Source organism: Urocitellus parryii, chromosome 3 (genome assembly GCF_045843805.1).
Source record: "Urocitellus parryii isolate mUroPar1 chromosome 3, mUroPar1.hap1, whole genome shotgun sequence".
Taxonomy (NCBI): Eukaryota; Metazoa; Chordata; class Mammalia; order Rodentia; family Sciuridae; genus Urocitellus; species Urocitellus parryii.
This window is the reverse complement of record NC_135533.1, coordinates 165,329,310-165,348,474: the sequence shown is the minus strand read 5'-3', so window position 1 is coordinate 165,348,474 and position 19,165 is coordinate 165,329,310. Positions and strand designations below refer to the sequence as shown.

Genomic DNA, 19,165 nt, shown 5'->3' with positions numbered 1-19,165 from the left:
CTCAGCTTGGTCACTGTTCCACAAACACGTTCACTTTATGATGAATTCACTGAGCTGTATGCTGAGGACTTGTGGACTCTTTTTCATGCATATTTTAATAACAGATTAAAAAGGGAAAACAGAGAAAGCTCAAGATATCAAAGAAATAAAGAAGAAGCTCAAGATGCCAAAGCCATCTTCTTTGTGTTTGTGGCAGGACTGGGCTGGGGTTGTGGCTCAGCAGTAGAGCAATTGCCTAGCCTGTGTGAGGCCCTGGGTTCCATCCTCAGCATCAAATAAATAAATAAAATAAAGGTATTGTGTCCAAATGCAATTTAAAAATAAATACATACACACACACACACACACACACACACACACACATATATATATATATATTTTTAAAGAATAACCTCAGGGTTAAACTTGGTCAGTGCTTTCTTTCTGTTTTCTTCTGATATCATTTCTTTCCCTTGGTCCTTCTACCATATCACTACACTAGGAGATGCTCTTTGACAGGATCTTCAGGTGCCAGATGATGGCGAATTTTCCTTTTGAATGAATCTGTTTTATTTGTTTGTTTATTTATTTATTCATCCATCCATTCATTCATTCATTCTGAGGATTGAACCCAGGGGCATTTAATCACTGGGTCACATCCCTAGCTCCTTTTTATTTTTTATTTTGAGACAGGGTCTCCCTAAGTTGCTCTGAGCCTTGCTAAGTTGCTGAGGCTGGCTTCAAACTTTCGATCCTCCTGCCTCAGCCTCCAGTGTCACTGGGATTATGGGTGTAAATCACCATGCCTGGATTCTTGTATTTTTTAAAACTTTGATCTTAGAGACATCTTCTTTTCTGACTTGGTACTCTTTATGCCCTTTGGTTAGGTATCTAACCTGCTGGTTTACTTCCTCTCAGGGATCCTGAGCCTTTTCTTCTCTCTTCCAACACGTATGTACTGGGCAGATGCTCCCTCTTTACTTTGCACATTTTTGAATTGTTTGCAATTGTTGCAAGAAATATGCTTTGGTTTCAAAACTCAAAATATCGTAAAATATATATTTTTTAAAAATCCTGGGTTTGCTAGTGCAACTTAACTATGTGCCAGCCATTAGGCGTCAAAATTTTCTCACACCTGAACGATATATCCCCACTATTTGTGTTACCAGTTTTATGCTGGTATCTCTGGATTCATGCTTCTCATGGATTTGTGTAACCATTGAGCAAGCTGGCTTAATCTTTTTACCTTAATTTCCTCATCTATAATGAGGATAATGCCAATCCTCTCCTCTTATGATTGTCAGGAGATTTAAGTGAGATAATACATGTAGAATGCCTGGCATAGATTAGTTGCTCAATAAATAGGGCAGAATTGCTGCTGATTTGCACCTGCAGACCAAGTAGTGTGAAATGTGCTCACTGGAGGGCTATTCTGCAGAGAACAACCAGTGACCATTTCACCTGTTCCTCTCAGAAAAGCAGTCATTTCCCTGAAACCTCAGCCCTCAGGAGAGGTCAGCCTGATTTAGGGACATAAAAATAAAGCCAACAGGGCTACATGTGTTTGATTTCTTTCAAACATAGGTGATTATATGGCTCAGAGGGGCTGGGGAGTTAGAAGAGTACTCCATATCTTAGAGAAGCTAGTGAGATGCTTTAACAAATATATAAGAATCATATATAATTGGCACACACTTTGTTTGAATGCAAACACTGCTGTTGAAGTGGTGCTTAAAAACAGTTTGTTGGCCTTCTCTTCGTACAGGAGAAACATTTCTCTCGTTTACACTACTCACTTGCTTAGCAAACCCTTATTTATCCTATAATGCAAGCGTAATCTGCCCAACATGTCCAAATGCCCACAGATCCTGAATTAGTGGAGTCTGAATTAATGGAATTCGAAGCAGTCTCTCGTGGAGAAATGACAAGCATCTGAAAAACAACCCACTCCAAGAATGTTAAGCACACTCCAGAAAAATCACCTCTTCTGGGCTGGGGCTGTAGCTCAGTGGTAGGGCGCTTGCTTCACATGAGTGAGGCACTGGGTTCGATTCTCAGCACCACATTAAAAAAAAAAGCACATAAAAAGATATTGTGTCATTTACAACTAAAAAAGAAAAAGAAAAATCACCTCTTCCCTCCCCTTTCCTTTCTCTTCCTGCTTGTTGTCTGGCTTTCAAAGGAGACAGAGGAAGACAGACGCCAGTGGATATTCTCAGGACATTTGAATGGTTATTTATTGAGAAGCCACAGTTTCCCACACTTTCATAACTGTAGGCTTTATATAAGGCAAAAGCAAGATGGATCCACTACTTTACACAGGAAGAGAGCGCTCTGCAGCTGACCTCAGGGTCGTGCAGTTACAGATCAAAACGCAATGTACATGACAGATATAAAAAACAGTGTGGAACAAAATAATTTAAATTATGATTACAGTCTACAGAGGGAAATATCCACATCTTATTATAAACACATTTATAGTCTAGGGTTGTCATTTAAATATTCAGGTGGGGTGTTTTGTTTTTTTTTTTTTACATACACAGTTATTGAAACATAAAAGCAAAATGTTAACATTTAGGATGATAAACTTTATGACAGAAGACAGTTACTCTGAACTGTGCTCCATGCTAAGTCATGATGGGATTGCCCCCTTGCCGTGGCAATTAAGAGAATTAATCTGCCAGTATGTAGCCTTTTATGGCTAACTATATTGATAGAATATAGATGAAAGGATAGGCCAACAAGGATGCTAGGATTCCATTTTTTTAAATATATTTTTTTTTTAGTTTTAGGGGAACAGAAAGAACCAAAAGTTGGCTATTGGGGCCTGGCCTTTGGTATTTAAAAAAAAAAAAGCAGATCTATGTGCTTAAATTATTTATGTACTCATTTAAATAACCAGCATCCACAAACATGAATCAAAGAAAAAAGTCTCCGGCATCCTCGCCTTCACATCCATTTATCTTCAATATCTACACAGTTTGTGAATGAAGCATCATTTCACTTGGCTGGTAACAGAGACCCGTCTAGCAGTTGGACTATGTATTCTCCATGAACAGTATTTAAAGAATGGTGCGCCATATTGCTTGTAAACATATAGACATGGAAATAAGGAAACCAATGGATTGGAAGGTCATTTGCTAATCTTGGTACCACATAGCTAAAATGGCAATTGTATTGGTAAACATCTCATGGGCATGGTAGTTGACAGAAAATTCCCTAATGGAGTTAACTAACAGACTAAGGACATGCATTGATTACAGGACAGTCCCAGTGGACTCGAAGGACCAAATGGTCTAATCATCTTCTTCATCTTCCTCGTCGCTGTCTTTCATACTGATCCCCTGCAGGCCCCCACCCTCGCTCACTGAGGCCGTGGCTTCTTCTACAGTGAGCCGGTTCCGGATGGTCTCGTAGGTCTTGCTGTTCAAGGTGGAATCCAGGACCCCTTGCAATCGGAAATCTCTATAGGTTTTCTAAGGAGGGAAAAGATGAAATGATAAGGGAGATACCGTCTCCAAGGTGGGTAGGGAGAGGATGCAAAGCAGGTGTGACCTTCTGCTAAATGTCACTCTTTATGCATTGCCAGATAAAAAGCCACCGTGCTCAGATTTCACTTGTACTGAAAACTGAGATTCATTAAATGACAGAAAATGAGAAACTGTGACAGGATAAACTGTATTAGATGAGACAAAGCAAAGAACATAAGCTTGTGTTTATTCAATTCCATAAAGGGAAATGTTCCATGATTGTTTTGGTTCTTTTTTTTGTGGGGGGAGGGAGGGGGTCTGGTTCTTTCTCTTAGGTTCGAATAAAATAATATGATCGACAGTGTTAAGGGGCTATAATGTATAAATAATGGATCCAGTGATTATGGTATTTTATTATTTCAGTTACAGTCTGGTCTTTGGAATTTTTGAGTCTTTTAATTGCATGAGCCATATCCCTCTGTCTCATTCACAAGATAGACATATGTATATTGGTATATGAAACCTATTACGGGCAGCAACAATTATGGGCAAGATGGAGCGCTAATGCCTCATCAATATGGTGCAAGCATGTGACTCATTTCTCATCTCCTTGGGAAAGAACTGTATTGATTCCGTTCACAACTTTATGCTCTCAGGGAAGAAATTTGGCTCTTTTTCAAGAACAATGGTTTGGGATTACTGTACCACAAGTTCTTTCTTTGTTCCTTCAGGCAATTTCTTTCGGATTTCCTTAGGTATCCTAAGGACTGTTTTGCTAGAAATCCCTTAGTGTTAATTGAACATGACCAGAAGCATCTGGCTGTTGTCTACTTCATAATTTTTTTTTTTTTAAAAAAGGTCTCTGTGTAACTACAATTCTGCTCATCACACTGCATATCATTTTAGCTACTGATTCTGCTGTTTGCTTCTCCTATTGATATAGGAAATTTGCTAAAGGGGCCAGAGAAGGAGTCTTAACCTGTTTCAGTATCACTCTTGCCATTATTTCTTTTTCTTTTTTTTTTAGTATGGGGATTGAACTCAGGAGCACTCAACCACTGAGCCCCATCCCCAGCCCTTTTTTTGTATTTTATTTAGAGACAAGGTCTCACTGAGTTGCCTAGCACCTTGCTTTTGCTGAGGCTGGCTTTGAACTTGCAATCCTCCTGCCTCAATCTCCCAAGCCGGTGGGATTACAGGCCTGCTTCACTGTGCCAGACCATTATTTCTATTTTCAATAGTAATCCAATGCAATCACAGTGTTAACAATTGCAAGGCCAACCTCCTCTGAAGGTCATACATTATGATGATGTAGAGTCAATGACTGCTTGGCTTAGAGAAGCCCCATAATGTAAGATTACGTGCAAGATGGCTATGTTCCCTCTTTGCTATTTTATGCCCAATGCTCCAGCAGGATTACCCATAGAGCTTTCCTTCCCTCTTAATATGAACTGAATGTATAAGGTCGACCCAAATCATGGATCAAGCTGCAGGTTTTCTGAAGAGCAGGAAGAAGAAGCCAGGTCGGTGCCTGAGTGGTGTCTCTGCCTTGAGCGCAAGAAGCGGGAGTCTGAGTCCTGGTGTAGGCGGAAAATGAGTGGATCAACTGGAATTTTTGAACTTTTCAATCAGATGTTCTATGGCCACTTAGAATACCATAATTGTTGCCGGAACAGGAGAGAAAAAATAAAGCTAAAACAGCTCTAGCATTTCTCCCCTTTATACAAATTCCAGAGCAGTGCGCTCCCCGACCGGACTCCGAGTGCCTAAGGGTAGAGGCCGTGTCTAGTCACTTTTGAATCCTCCATCTGGTGATACACGGGGAGGGTTTTGCCTCATCGTTACCCAGTGTTGGATGAATGAATACATGCTTGCTGAATAATGAATGAATGGATGAATAAACGGGGTGTCTGTTGAGACAAGAAAGAAAGCCAAATATCCTTGGAAATTTGCCCTGGAGAAGGAGACCTCTGGGTCACGGACTTGGCACAGAGGTGGAAATTCTGTTTCCTACCCCTGTGTCACGGCCTTCATTCAGCTGGGCCCGGTTTTGGTGAAAGTGAAGGGACTCCCGTGGCATGACCTTTCCGTGTTGTCCCTCTTGTGGTTCGTGTGTGCTCTCATGCATGTATGTGCGCCCGAGTGTGTTTGGCAGATGGTGAACATTAAGGCTTCTCTCTGACATATCATTTCTTAATTAAATGGGGTGAATTCTCAACAGAGATCTGGAAATACCAGTGATGGGGAGATCATTTTTAAGGTATTCTAAATTATGTCTTCTTTTCAGGTCAAACAGAAAATCTGACCCCAACTCTGCCCAGGCGTATTCATACTCAGAAAATGGAATTCAAGAGGCTAGTGAGTTTGCCTTAAAGAAGCAAAGAAAAGAAAAAAATTAAAAAAGGGAAAAAGACAGGTTCGTAGTTCAAGTGCATACATTTCTTTTTAAAGAGCTACAGTACTCTTGCTGCCTGTAACCTTTCCTGGGCAGACGCTCTGTGAGATCAAATGCAGATGATGATAACGCTCCTTAATTACACACAACCAAACAGTAATTGGTTGTAAGTCAGCACTGGGGTCCAGGAATACCTTCAGGGGAGGTAGTTGCTAATCCAAAAGGGACCAGGAAATGGGGTGGGGGTGAGTGCCGGGAAGACTTTTGGCACACTGTTAAAAAAACCCCAGAAATTCAGCTACCTTGAGGGTTCAAGTATTTTAAAAGAGACGTTGTGCTTTGAATAGGAGTTTTGCATACGAATGTTTTAAAAACCTCCACGGGTGAAGCATCAAATGGAAACTGAAATGATCAAAAACGTATTTACCCCCTTCTGTGATCTTATTATTTCATGTAAACCACTGAGATTTCACGCTGAAATAATTATCATTAGTTCAAGGCACACACACAAGAACAGGGAAAAAAAGCTACTTTGAGGGTATGTTATCTCACCTTTGTGATCCTTTACATTTGATTGTATACACGCCTTGGAAGAGACACTACTTCAATTAACTATGAGAACAATATTGATTTGCATTCTGATAATGATCACAGGACATCTTTAGAAATAGCTGGAGGTAAATATTTCCATTAAATTAATTGTGGCAAAATTTTATTTAATTAAACCATAAGTGAAATTCGTAATTTATGTGATTAGCATCAACGGCACTTAAAGCCAGCTTTTAAAATATAAAGCAAGGGAGGTGGCCTCTGTTGTATTTTTAAATGGCAAATACATAAAAGTATTTTTCTATCTGGATAAAGATATCAAATTCCTTTTTATTAAAGTCTAAATAAAAATTAACCAGGCATCACAAAGTGATTTCATTGGTTTTCCTTATGGGAGGTAACTGTTTTAGAAATCATCTTGTATGCGTTTTATATGTATGTAGATATTCTTTGTGTTAAGGAAGTTCTGCAGCTTGGGAATGAAATGTATTTCAGTAAGCTATTTGCAAAAGAGAATAATTATTTTTTTTCTTTTACCTTTACCATCCTAATTAGTGTTTTCAACTGATATATGTGAAGCTGTAGGTCCATCCGGTCTGTCAACCAGGTGCAGATGACGTTCATAGAGCTGTTGTACCATTGCTGAAAAAGAGACAGAAGTTCTCCAGCCAACGCATCGTGGAGCGTTGACGGGGCAGACAGGGAACAGACCACGTTTGAGCACCCTGCTCTGTTCCAGGAGGAAACAAAGTGGTTAAAGAGAGTTTGCAAGCACAGAGATCATGAACATTAATTCACATAAAGCCGCAAGGTGCTGGATGGGTCTAAATGAGAGCGGTGTGGACTCTGAAGCTAAGGTAGAACTCCGCTACTCTAGACATTCCATACATAGTCCACCTTTTGCTCTTCTGATTCTCTTTGGAATTGGTTTACTTTACTCAGCGTTGATTCAAAGCATTCCTGATTTCCTAATGCTATTGTCTCGGATGTCCAGAGAGATGGGGGCTTCTCCACTGAACTATTTAATGTGCATTGCAACTTACCTTTGGAAAGCCCCGGACCTCTGTCTGTGAAGTACAATTCTGGGAATCAGGCTGAGAGCCTTATGAACTGGGGGAGACGTTTACCTCCGTTTACCCAATTGGAGTGTTTCTGATAAAGACAATGAATGATTATTTCTCTTTAAGGGCCAAACTCTACTCTGGGCAGCCCATGTGCCCTTATATTGGCTGTGCAATCTGTTTTAATATTAACACCAAAAAATTATGGAAGAAGAAGGGGAAAAAAAACCCATTTACAAATGAGCTCATTTCAAGCTGTTGAAATCATACTTCCCCTTAAGGGGGTTAAATTTTGCTTCTTGTCTGTGAAAAATGCTTGAAGCTGTGTCACTTTAGACTGCCACCCCTGTGGTGCAGGAAGTCTCTGGTGCAGTATAATTTTGCAGTACTGCTCATATATTCATAAATCTCACTCGGAGACATATGAACAGTGTTATGAAGTGTCAGTATGAAAAAAAAATCTAATCTTTTAAACTTCACCAGGTTTCATTACGCTCTGCTGCTTATACCAAACAATTTACAAATAAACTGAAAAGGTGTGGATGGACCTATATATTTATTTATAGGGCATCTATATGAAGTGTGCACAGAAAAGAGGCAAAAAAAAAAGAAAAAAGAAAAGAAAAAGAAAAAGAAAGAAAAAAATGGTTAGAGAATTGAGAGGAAGCACACTCTCACGCTAACCAATACACACACACCACACTCACATCACACAGCAGTGGGGACTCAGAAAGCATAAATAAAAACATGTTTCCGATGGTAACTCCACCCTTTCTCACCTAAAGATCATCCAAAATCAGTTTATGCCTAACACTCACAGTTTTTCTGAAGCCTTGTTTCTGACTTAATTTCTTAAAAAAAAAAATTAATTTGGGTTTTTACTTGCAAGGTAGAACTGCCAAGTTTCACCTTGCAAGAAACGACACAGTCTCAGCCATGGCATCCAGAAGCCCTCTTTGCAATCTCTCTCCTAGCTAGGCTCCTTGCTCATCAGAGCCAATTGTGGCTCTCTTTGGAGCCCAGCCTCCACAGAGACCACACTACCCCAATCGAGGCAGCACTGAAGCCTCACAGCCAACTCCTGCTCTTTTAAAGATCATGGAGGCGAAACTGTCAGTTTTAGGAACCTTCTGTCCTTCCCCAGGGAGCAGGCGGGTGGGGGATTTTTTTTTTTTTTTTTTTTTGGTGTGCATGTGTGTGTGTGACATGTACAGTTCACCCCATGGAGAGGGGAGAGATGGCTAGGGTCAATTTTCTTCAGGCATGGACAGGTTTTCCCCTCTAGGGGTGAGAATATTTTACTGAAACTTTTTTTTTTTTTTTGGTGGTAGTTGGTGGTGGGGGAGTGTTTTTGGCACCTCCTGCCTTGGGATTCTGGAGCATTTGCTTCTATGGCATCTGGGTTTGTTAAGAAGGGGTCTGGAGACAGGGCTGTCATGGGTCACGGGTGTTTGTGCAGTCTAACCTTACTCTAGGCAACTGGGGACTGTCCTGGGCTCACCCCAGGCCTCAAATTTCATCTTTGTTTGCTGAATCTGATGATTTTGAGAGTCAAGAAAAACAAAAAACAAAACAAAACAAAACAAAACTCTGCCTTTGACCTTGGCTTCCTGGGGTTGGAAGATGACCTTCAAAACAACCTTGGTGACTTCCTGGCCAAACTACAAGCCCAGAGCTTCATGATGGATACATCTCTGGGACACAAAAGAGGAGTGTGGCACTCTGGCTTCTAGGCAGAGGTGGCATTTTGCTTTGGCTGTGACAACAGACAAACCGGCGCTGGCTTATATCACTGCCAGCAAGCCTTGTGCAACATGCCTTTTTCTCTTTGCTGAGAGACGTGCCACCTTTCAGGAAATTAAAAAAAAAATAGCACCCCCCCTTTCATTTTATATAGGCAGTTCCCACTCTTGGTTTTAAAATAATTTAAAAAAAAACAAAATAAATAAAAATACAAATAAAAAGGTAGCCTGCTATCAAGCATCTTGCTCTGCTTCTGGAAGGGTAGGGAGGTAGGGAAAGTATACAGCAAGGGATCAGTGCCTCACACGCAGATTCCCACCCCAGGAGAACAAGAAAACCCTGGAACATCCATGCTTTTCCTCCTGGATCTCACATCTAGCAAAAGAAGTGTAAAAAATGTATGATGCCCCATTGGCTGCACATTTAAAGAGGCAAAAGGGAGTAAGTCACTCCTTTCCAAACCTTATGCTCAGTAGATGAAATTGGAGGCACTTTTGGAATCAGCACAGAGCTAACTTGGTTTTTCCAGAAAGGCGCTTAAAGGCATTTGGAAGTCAGAGAAAGCAGGAGGCGCTGCCTTCTAGAACTTTAAAAATGTTAGCGGTAAAAGGGATCTTCCAGAGTACCCTTGGGAGAGGAGGCGAGGACAAGTGACTTGTCCAAGCACACACTGAGTGATGCCAGAAGCGGCAAGCTCTCCAGTGGACTGAAATAGCAGATCATCCATTCCTCTCCCTCCCCGCCATGCAGATACAGTCACATGCTGGTCCTGAGAGCTGGCACTGTGCATCTCCTCCCAAGTCCACATTTAGGGACACCACGCAGACAGTTAGAAACAGGCCACAGAGGAGGTTTTTATGCCACAGACATTGGCAAACGCCACAGACCAGGGCTTTCTCCCTCCTAGAAAGCCAATTGTTAAATATTTATCAGTGAATTACCGGGTGTCTGAGTTATTCTTGCTCTTCCTCATGGGGCTCCCAGTGCTTATTAATCAGGGTTGCTTTATTTGAGATCAATGCTAATGCAGCAGATTTGTTATGATTCTTCAAAAGATGAAATTCATAAAACATTTTAAGTTCTCCCCATTTTGTTTTTGTCTTTGGTTCGGATATGCCTTTTCTGGAGCTATCCTAACACCTGGGCACTAAATTTTTGATAAAATGTACTCTAAATGGGGAGGAAAAAGAATTGAGAGCCAGCAACATGCACTACTACGTATTTAAGTCGAATCACGACTTCTTGGTTGCCTTCCCTAAATTCAGGTATATTAATTCAAAACTTCCTAAGTAAGGTTATTTTAATCCTAAAAAAAAAAAAAAAAAAAGAAAAAAAAAGAAAAAGCAGTAGAGAATAAAATCTGCAGTAGCCTGAGCTTCTTTAAAATATGTCCCTGGGGGGATGAATCTGTGACTGTTTTCCCCTTGGAACCCAAAGAGATGTCCATCACATGTATGGTCCCTGGGTTTCAGGGCCCTAGAAAAGCTGGATCTTCTCCAGTAGCTGCAACTCCATCTGAAGGTTCTATTTAAAGGGAGCTGGGCTGGGTGCGGTGGTGCACACCTGTCATCCCAGTGGCTCAGGAGGCTGAGGCAGGAGGATCCCAAGTTCAAAGCCAGCTTCAGCAGCTTGGCAAGGCCCTAAGCAACTCAGTGGGACCCTGTCTCTAAATAAAATATAAAAAGGGCTGAGGATGTGGCTCAGGTTTGTACCAGGTTCAAATCCCTGGTACAAAGTAAATAAATAAATAAAAATAAAAGGATCTGGAAGGCTGATCAAAATCCTTACCATTTAATTCTTTTCTACTCTTTACAGGTTGGTGGTTAAAAGCACAGGCCCTAACACATACCAGAGTTTGTGATCTAAAGCAAGTTACTTACAATCTCAGTGACTCAGTTTCCTGATGAAAATGGGAACGGAACAGTTTTTTTCTAGTCTTTTTCTGATGAGTAAATAAAGTAATGCTCATGCATCACGGTAACTGGCTGCCATAAATGTGAGCCCCCTACCACTGTCGTCACTATTACTCTCTCCTCCCCCACCTCAACTGACACCATCATCATTTCTCATTTATTTTTTTCTGTCTCTCAATCTAAGGGATTAAAAAAAAAAAACCCTAAGGGAGAAAGCAGACTGTTTCGATACCATGCATAAGACTTATCAAACACAGAGTAACTCTTAGCGATGCAATTCTGTTGGAAAATCATGCCGTGGTAGATCATCACCCAAACCTATCTTGGGTGCATACAGCATATTTTAAATGATACTGTTCTGGATTAAAGTCTTCGGCTAAAAGGATTCAAAGAATGAGCGACTTCTCAAACCCCATGGTGATAAGTACAGCTTCCGCCAGGGTTGGAGACTTATTATCTGGATAACCTCAAGCAAACTGCTTAACTCTCTGACCCTCAGTCTCCTCTTGGGGTTAATGCCATACCTACTTCATAGGATTAGTGTGAGCATTAAAAGAGATAATTTATGTAAAGTGCCCAGTACAGTGACTACCACATAATAAGCACTCAATAAAATTTAGCCATCACATGACTCTCAGAAACATAATATGGACTTTCAAGTTTGCAACAAAACATTTTTTTTCCCCTTGGTCTATTTCTAATAGAAGCTGAGGTCAGTGACAGGCAGATATACTAAGGTCACATATTCTGCCTGCAAACATACTGACTTCATATGGAGGAATCCTTACACATGACATGTCTCTTTGTAGCTTCAAGCTTCACTACCTCCAGGATTAGTTTGAGGCAGCGAAATGCAACTGTGCAAAAGCAGGATTGAATAGTGACTTTAATTACAATTTTGATATTTCATTCACCATGGATTCTTTTGCATTGATTGTGATTTTTAAAATGTTGTATTAAAATGTGAATTGATCTTGATGATTACATGTATCAGATTTTTCCATCTATTTTGCAATTGAGGTGACTCATTCACTCCTCCCTAGCATTTGCCCTTCGATTCACTGGAAACTTTATTCCCCAGAAAAATGCAGGATTGAGAGACAAGATGAATAATTAGCACCTCACTGGACAAGGAAGGGTTCATAGGAACCAGTGTAGGGCTTTTGCTTAAATCTGGGTAATCTCCAATCAGCGATGTCAATCAGTGATGTTGTTTTTCTGCCACCGTCACTTAATAAGTCTTAATTCTTGACCCCTGACATATGGATATTAATTTGATGTCCTAAAGAGACATTACTGTTAATGGGGACATTTGTTTTCAGAACAAAACACATCTCACAGATGAGTGACAATGGAAATAAGGAACAGACGGGAGATGGGGCCATGTACTGTATTCCATATGCACCCGTCACAAGGGCAATTTATTATCTCCTGAACTTATGCAAACCCCCTGTCAGACCAGACCATTCTATAAGACTTTAGAGTCTTTTTTTTTTTTTTTTTTTTTTGGCACACGGTGTGGGGAGGTACCAGGGGCACTTAACCACTGAGGCACATCCTCAGCCCTATTTTGTATTTTATTTAGAGTCAGGATCTCCCTGAGTTGCTTAGGGCCTTGCTAAGTTGCTGAGGCTGGCTTTGAACTCTCAATCCTGCTGCCTCAGTCTCCCTAGCTGCTGGGATTATAGGCGTGTACCATTGCACCTGGCTGCCAATCTTGATTGTGCTTGACAGAAATGATTAGAAAAATTTGTAAGAGGATGAAAGATATTCTTTTTTTTAAATACTTATTTTTAAGTTTTAGGTGGTCACAATATCTTTATTTTTATGTGGTGCTGAGGATGGAACCCAGTGCCTCATGCATGCTAGGCGAGCACTCCACCACTGAGCTACAACCCCAGCCCAGGATATTCTTTTTTTTTTTTTTATTTTTAAAAAAATTTAATTATTTTTACTGGCTCATAAAAATATAAAATTATACATATTAGTGGGGTACTATTTAATATGTTGATAAAGATATGCATTATATAATGTTTAGATCAGATTTAAAAATATCTGTCACCTTAAACATTATTATTATTATTTTTTTTTTTATTGGTCGTTCATAACATTACATAGTTCTTAATACATCATATTACATGGTTTGATTCAAGTGGATCAGGATATTCTTTCTTAGCTAGAATTAACACAGTTTTTCCTTTTCTTCAAAGTCCTACCTTTTCTTCTTATTTTATGTTGGTAGCTCTGCAATTGCTAGTGGGAGAGATTTTTCACCATGAGCATACAAAGCTACCTTCATCACAATGGCTCGGGTTTTCCTAACAGTGTTAGAGATAAAAGAGGCATAATATGGATCAAAACTTCAGTCCTAAAAAATTATATATGCTGTAAAAGTTTTAGTAAAAAAGGGAGAGCAAAACAGTCAAGAGTTTTCACATCAGGGGAAAAATGTTTCTCTCGTAAAATTGAAGATGTCATAGGGCAGTGCTGTCAGAGAAACAATTTAATGAAAACAGTCCAGTGCAAAACTCAGTTCTACCTATTGCTTTTCTTTTTTTTTTCCTAAAGAAAAATTTTTACTGATGTATAACATGCATATTATAGGTATCTCACTCTGGCCAAACATGTACAGTTATAGCATTTGTACATGCGCACGGGTAACCACACACACATACACCAAGGCACACAGCCCTGTGTCTATAACTGAGAATAATATTTAGATATGTACCATTAGAATAAGGTGTGTGTGTGTGTGTGTGTGTGTGTGTGTGTGTTGCAGAGATTTAACCCAGGGGTACTCACTAAGTTGCTGAGGCTGGCCTTGAACTTGCCTCTGCCTCCTGAGTCACAGGGATTACAGATGTGTGTCACTTCAATCTCTTTAAAACTCAAGACTCTGTTGAACATATCCTCAGCCTGAACAACAACTAAAATTCACCAGGAACTGTGTTCATTCTAAATATGCATTTCCTTTGAAATTGGCGTGTTTAAACCATATGTACCAGGGACTCAAGGCAGATAATATCTATACAGTTCATAGCCTAACTCTAAACAGTGCCATAGTAGAGTTGGATCACCCATAGTTTCATTTTTCAGATGAGGAAACAGAGGCTCAGGGAGGTAAAGTAATAGTAGCTAGCAAGAGATGGATCAGGGACTCAAAAGTCTTCTAGGCACGGCATCCTGGTGGCTACCAGAATCCACTTGACCCAGCACTCCTGTGTGTGAATCTTTTTTTTTTTTTGGTACCAGGGATTGAACCCAGGGGCACTCAATCACTGAGCCACATCTCTATCTAACCTTTTAAAATATTTTATTTAGAGACAGGGACTCACTGAGTTGCCTTATTTGCTGAGGCTGGCTTTAAACTTGTGATCCTCCTGCCTCAGCCTCCTGAGCTGCTGGGATTACAGGCATATGCCCCCATGCCTGGCTTTGTGTGTCAGTCTTGATTGAACCCTTTTAACCTCTCTGTGCCTTGGTTTTCTCCTCTGGTAAGTGGGATAATAATAAAACCTACTGAGGGTTGATGGGATTAAATGAGTCAATATGTCTCAAATCCTTTCAATGGGCCAGGCACATACGAAGCATTAGCCATTATGACGTGAGCCATGTTATCCCACCCTGCTTGATAAGGAAGAAATCAAATCTCCCCAAGGGCAAGCTGTTCAGAACTGTATAAAATATTCTGAGCAGTTCCCATTCTCCTAAAAATGCCTGAGCAAGCAGGTAATTTGGTAACAGAGTGGTAACCAACCTGTGTCTGGGGACTAAAGAGACACAGTGAAAGCTGGAGGATTTTATCTTTTTTTCTGGAAAGTACCCTTTCTCCAACTCAACGCAGCCATCCATCAGAGAAACTGGCTCAGCATCCTGTCTAATGAAGAAATGACATTGTATCTGTTGGCAAGGAGTCCAAGAGGAAGATAATCCCTTGACCACACCCATGTGACTAAGCTCTTAGCTTTGTTTTTAGTGACAAAGGGGAGTTATTATTAATGAGGGGGGAAAAATATTCCCACCACCAGTTTAAATGGCCGAATTGAAATACTGTAATGAAATATTTCATGTTCAAAGCTTTCCGTGCATGTTTCTACCATACAATTTGGGTAATTTAAGAACCTGTGAAAAATATCATCCAGGGTCTTTTTAATGTCTACTGAAGTAACCGTAGCCTGATCACCCTAAGCCACAATTCCAAGGCTCCATGAGTCTCTCGGGGATCTGACTGTGTTTAGTGTTCTAATCAAAGATTCAGGGAGGGTATGACCAAAAAAATCCCTGGCTCGTTCAAGCCATCTCTGCCAAATAGGCAAAAAACTTCATATCTCAGGATTTGTCAGAGCTCCCCAAGGGCCAAGTAAACCCTTTCTAAAGGGCATATCATCTGAATGCTTTCTGGAAAGGGGAAGCCATTCAATGGCTTCTGCCCCACTTGAGTGTCACTGTCATTGAGGATCTGATCTTCTGAAACCCATCAGAGATGGGTATTTCCCAGCCACAGCTTCAGGACGCTCTGCTAAAAGCACAAAGCCAAAACCAGTCATCCAAAACGGAGGACTTGGAGTAGCCCCATGACCTTCCCCAATGCCCCAAAATGTCCTTTTCAACTGAAGACGGATTTTTTTCCTACCTCTATATTTCTTTGGATGCGTAAAAACTCATCTTTGGGTTGGAAGTCTTTGCAAAGCTTGCTGTAGTTGTTCAAATGGCCCAAGCCTGAAAGCAGGACCGCACCTCTCTGAGGGCTCACTAACGGAGCAGGCCAAAAGACAGTGGCCGTCTCACACTCTAGTCACCTACAACTTGGAGCTGGGACAATAAAGCTCCTTTGCCTTTAGCCTCTTCTCCTACTGGGGGTGGGTGGGTGGGGGGGATAGTGCAAAAGACATTTTTTAAAAAAATGAATTTAAACTATCACTGCTTAAAATGGTTACTTCTGTAGGAACTTGGAAATTAGCATTTGGGAGCAATTTTATTTTAACCCCCTTGGAAAGGACCTAAATAATATCATGATATTCTTTTAAAAAATATCTTTATTTTAATGTGGTGCTGAGGATCAAACCCAGTGCCTCACATGTGCTAGGCAAGCACTCTATCACTGAGCCACAACCCCAGCCCCATGGTATTCTTTTATTCAAATAAACAGTTATTTTTCACATGAGCAAAGTTTATCTCTTTAAACCTGAAATGTGGAGAAATATCCAACAATAAGATCTTCAGTATCCAGATTTCAAGCGAATGATCCAAATAGTGAATCTAAACTTGGATTCTTTATGCATCTCAGACCTATCAATATTCATTGCATGGGCTGAATACAAGGAGAGGTAAGAGTCTAGAAGGATCCTTCCAGAAAGCAATCAAGTAGGTAAGCTTAATTCAAAGCTTAGCTTACATGGGCCTTACACGTATCTCTCTCAGGAAGATATATTCTGTGTTTTTTCAGTGGTTTGGTTAACTAGTTGGCAGTCACAACAAGCTACACAAGCTAGCCAAAGCCAGACTGTTAATGATTTTGCTGCTGCCGAATCAACCAGACTGTATGAAACCCCACAAATAACACAATCCCCTTTTATGCTACCCAAACTCCTGTCTTGATGAAGTGGACGGTCATCTGCAAGGAGACACGATGGTCTCTGAAAGGCTTTCTTTCCTAATAATCATGATACTCCTGGAAACAGTTTAACACCTCTGAATGAGAAAATAAAGTCAAAGATCAATTCAGAGATATCTACTTCAAGACAGGAACATCAGTGACGGGAAGACAGAGTCTTAAATGTGATTTTCAGTTGCAAATACTACTTCCAACCAAAGGCAAATACCACCCTTCCACCATTGCCACAATCTGAGTGGGTAACATTATTGAAAGCTGGGTGATCTAGCAATTTCACTTTTGGGAATCGATCCAAAAAAAAAAAATTGACAGTGGGATCGCAGAGAGATATTTGCACACCTGTGCTCAGAGCAGCATCATTCACAATAGCCAAGGGGAGAAAGCAGTGTCTATCCAGGGAGGGATGGAAAACCAAAATGTCATAGATACATATAATGGAATATTACTTAGCCTAAAAAGTCCAGGAAATCCTGTCATAAACCCCAAATGGATGCACGGTTAGGATAATGTCAAGTTAAATAAGCCAATCACAAAAAGACAGATACTGTATGATTTCCCTATATGAGGTAATCAAGACAGGTCAAATTCTTAAAGCCACATCAATGTTTGTAGCAGCTCAATTCACAATAGCTAAGCTATGGAACCAACCTAAGTGCCCTTCAACAGATGAATGGATAAAGAAAATGTGGTACATATACACAATGGAATATTATTCAGCCCAAAAAGAAGAATGAAGTTATGGTATTTGCTGATAAATGGATGGAACTGGACACCATGATCATGCTAAGTGAAATAAGCCAATCCCAAAAAACCAAAGGCTAAATGTTCTCTCTGATAAGTGGGTGCTAACACACAATAAGGAGAGCAGGAAAAATAAAAGTTCATTGGATTAGACAAAGGGAAATGAAGGGAAGGGAGGGGAGGGATGGGACTAGGAAAGACAGTGGGATGAACCGGACATAACTTTCCTATGTTCATATATGAATACATGACCAGTGAAACTCCACATCATGTCCAACCAAAAGAACGGGAAGTTAGACTCCATGTCTGTATAATATGTCAAAATGCACTGTACTGTCATGTAAATCTAAAAAGAACAAATTTTTTAAAAAAGGAAGTCAAATTCACAGAAACAGAAATGGTGATTGATAGGGGATAAGGGAGGAGAAATAGAATATTGTGTTTTAATGATTATAGAGTTTCAGTTTTTCAAGATGAAAGGAGCTATAGAGATGGGTTGGACAATACCGTGAATTTACTTAATGCTATGGAACTGTATACTCTGGAATGATCAAGATGGTACATTTGACATTATATAATTTTACTACCAGAAGAGAAAAAATGGGAAATCAAAATCATTTTTCATACTGAAAAGGAAACTTTGCTTAGGAAAGTTCAGATGGGTAGCTGTACATATATTCTTATCTGGGAACACTCAACCCTATTTTCCAAAAAGAGGGAAAAAAAATTCTTTATAGGATAAATGTGGGCATTTCATTTAATCCCAGGACTGAGACAGTTTCTCAAGGTCGAGATTTGAGAGTGTGAAGAACAAAGAACAAATCTGGTAGCATTTGCTCAGTCATTTATTTGGTTTATTTAAAACATGCCATGGGGCCAAACATTTCTAAATCTGTGAAAGATAATTAAATGAAGCCCAGAGATTCCTCAAAGGGGATTGGATCCAACCAAAAAAGAATCCATTAAAAAAAATTCTTTTTTTTTTGCACTGCATGCCACGTTACTTTGTATGTTTCCATAGACTCTCCCTTGTCCCCCATAGGGGCTCCCCCCAGTTTTCCAAGCAGGATTTGATCAAATAGCTCTCAGTCACTTAGAGACTTTGGTTGCCCAAAAGGGCAACAGCTCCCCATCTAGAATCATTCCCTCCACAACAGACTTATTAAGGTTTGGAATGTGTGTTCAGGAAGCCCGTATTTTAGGAAACAATTAAGTAGAATTAGGCTAATAATGCGAGGCAGGCAAAGCTTTTGCCCTTTGCTGAGAAATAACTCCTACGTGGAACAGTCATACTAATAAAAATCATGTATTTCTTAAATGCCTCAAAATGATCTTTGCACCAAGCTCGGCAATTAACACTGCCCCACTGAGGAGCGTTTATTCCCCAGGCCTGGGAGGATTAATCTCTGTGTTCGCTGCACCAATGTCTTCCTTCCTTCCGTGAAAATACCCCGTGAGGCTTGAGGCTGGGAACAGGAATTTCTGCAAGCAGGAATTTCGTAGGAGGCTTAATTCCCTGCTTATCTGAGAGGGTGGCAGGGCAGAAAGGAAGGACCAAATGCCCCCTGCCAGGCCCACATGGGGGGCCACACCAAGGATGTTCTTGGGCCTCCCTGTTCTTGACCTTTCTTCAAGTGGCCTGGGGCCTCATCTACTGAAGGGATTGTTCCCTGCCCCCCCCAAAACCCCACTCTCCCCTC

General features: G+C 40.5%; 1 protein-coding gene across 14 annotated transcripts in view; it reads right to left on the bottom strand.

The window, feature by feature from the left end:
• Positions 1-3,275: 3,275 nt before the first annotated feature.
• Positions 3,276-19,165, bottom strand: part of Cadps (calcium dependent secretion activator) — a 476,750-nt gene continuing 460,860 nt past the window's right edge. For all 14 annotated transcript variants that reach the window (XM_077795614.1, XM_077795616.1, XM_077795615.1 and 11 more), the window contains 2 exons: positions 6,931-7,035; positions 3,276-3,455 (listed from right to left, as the gene is read on the bottom strand). In XM_077795614.1, coding sequence (XP_077651740.1) covers positions 3,276-3,455; positions 6,931-7,035 — 285 coding nt within the window. The remainder of the gene's footprint in view (positions 3,456-6,930; positions 7,036-19,165) is intronic.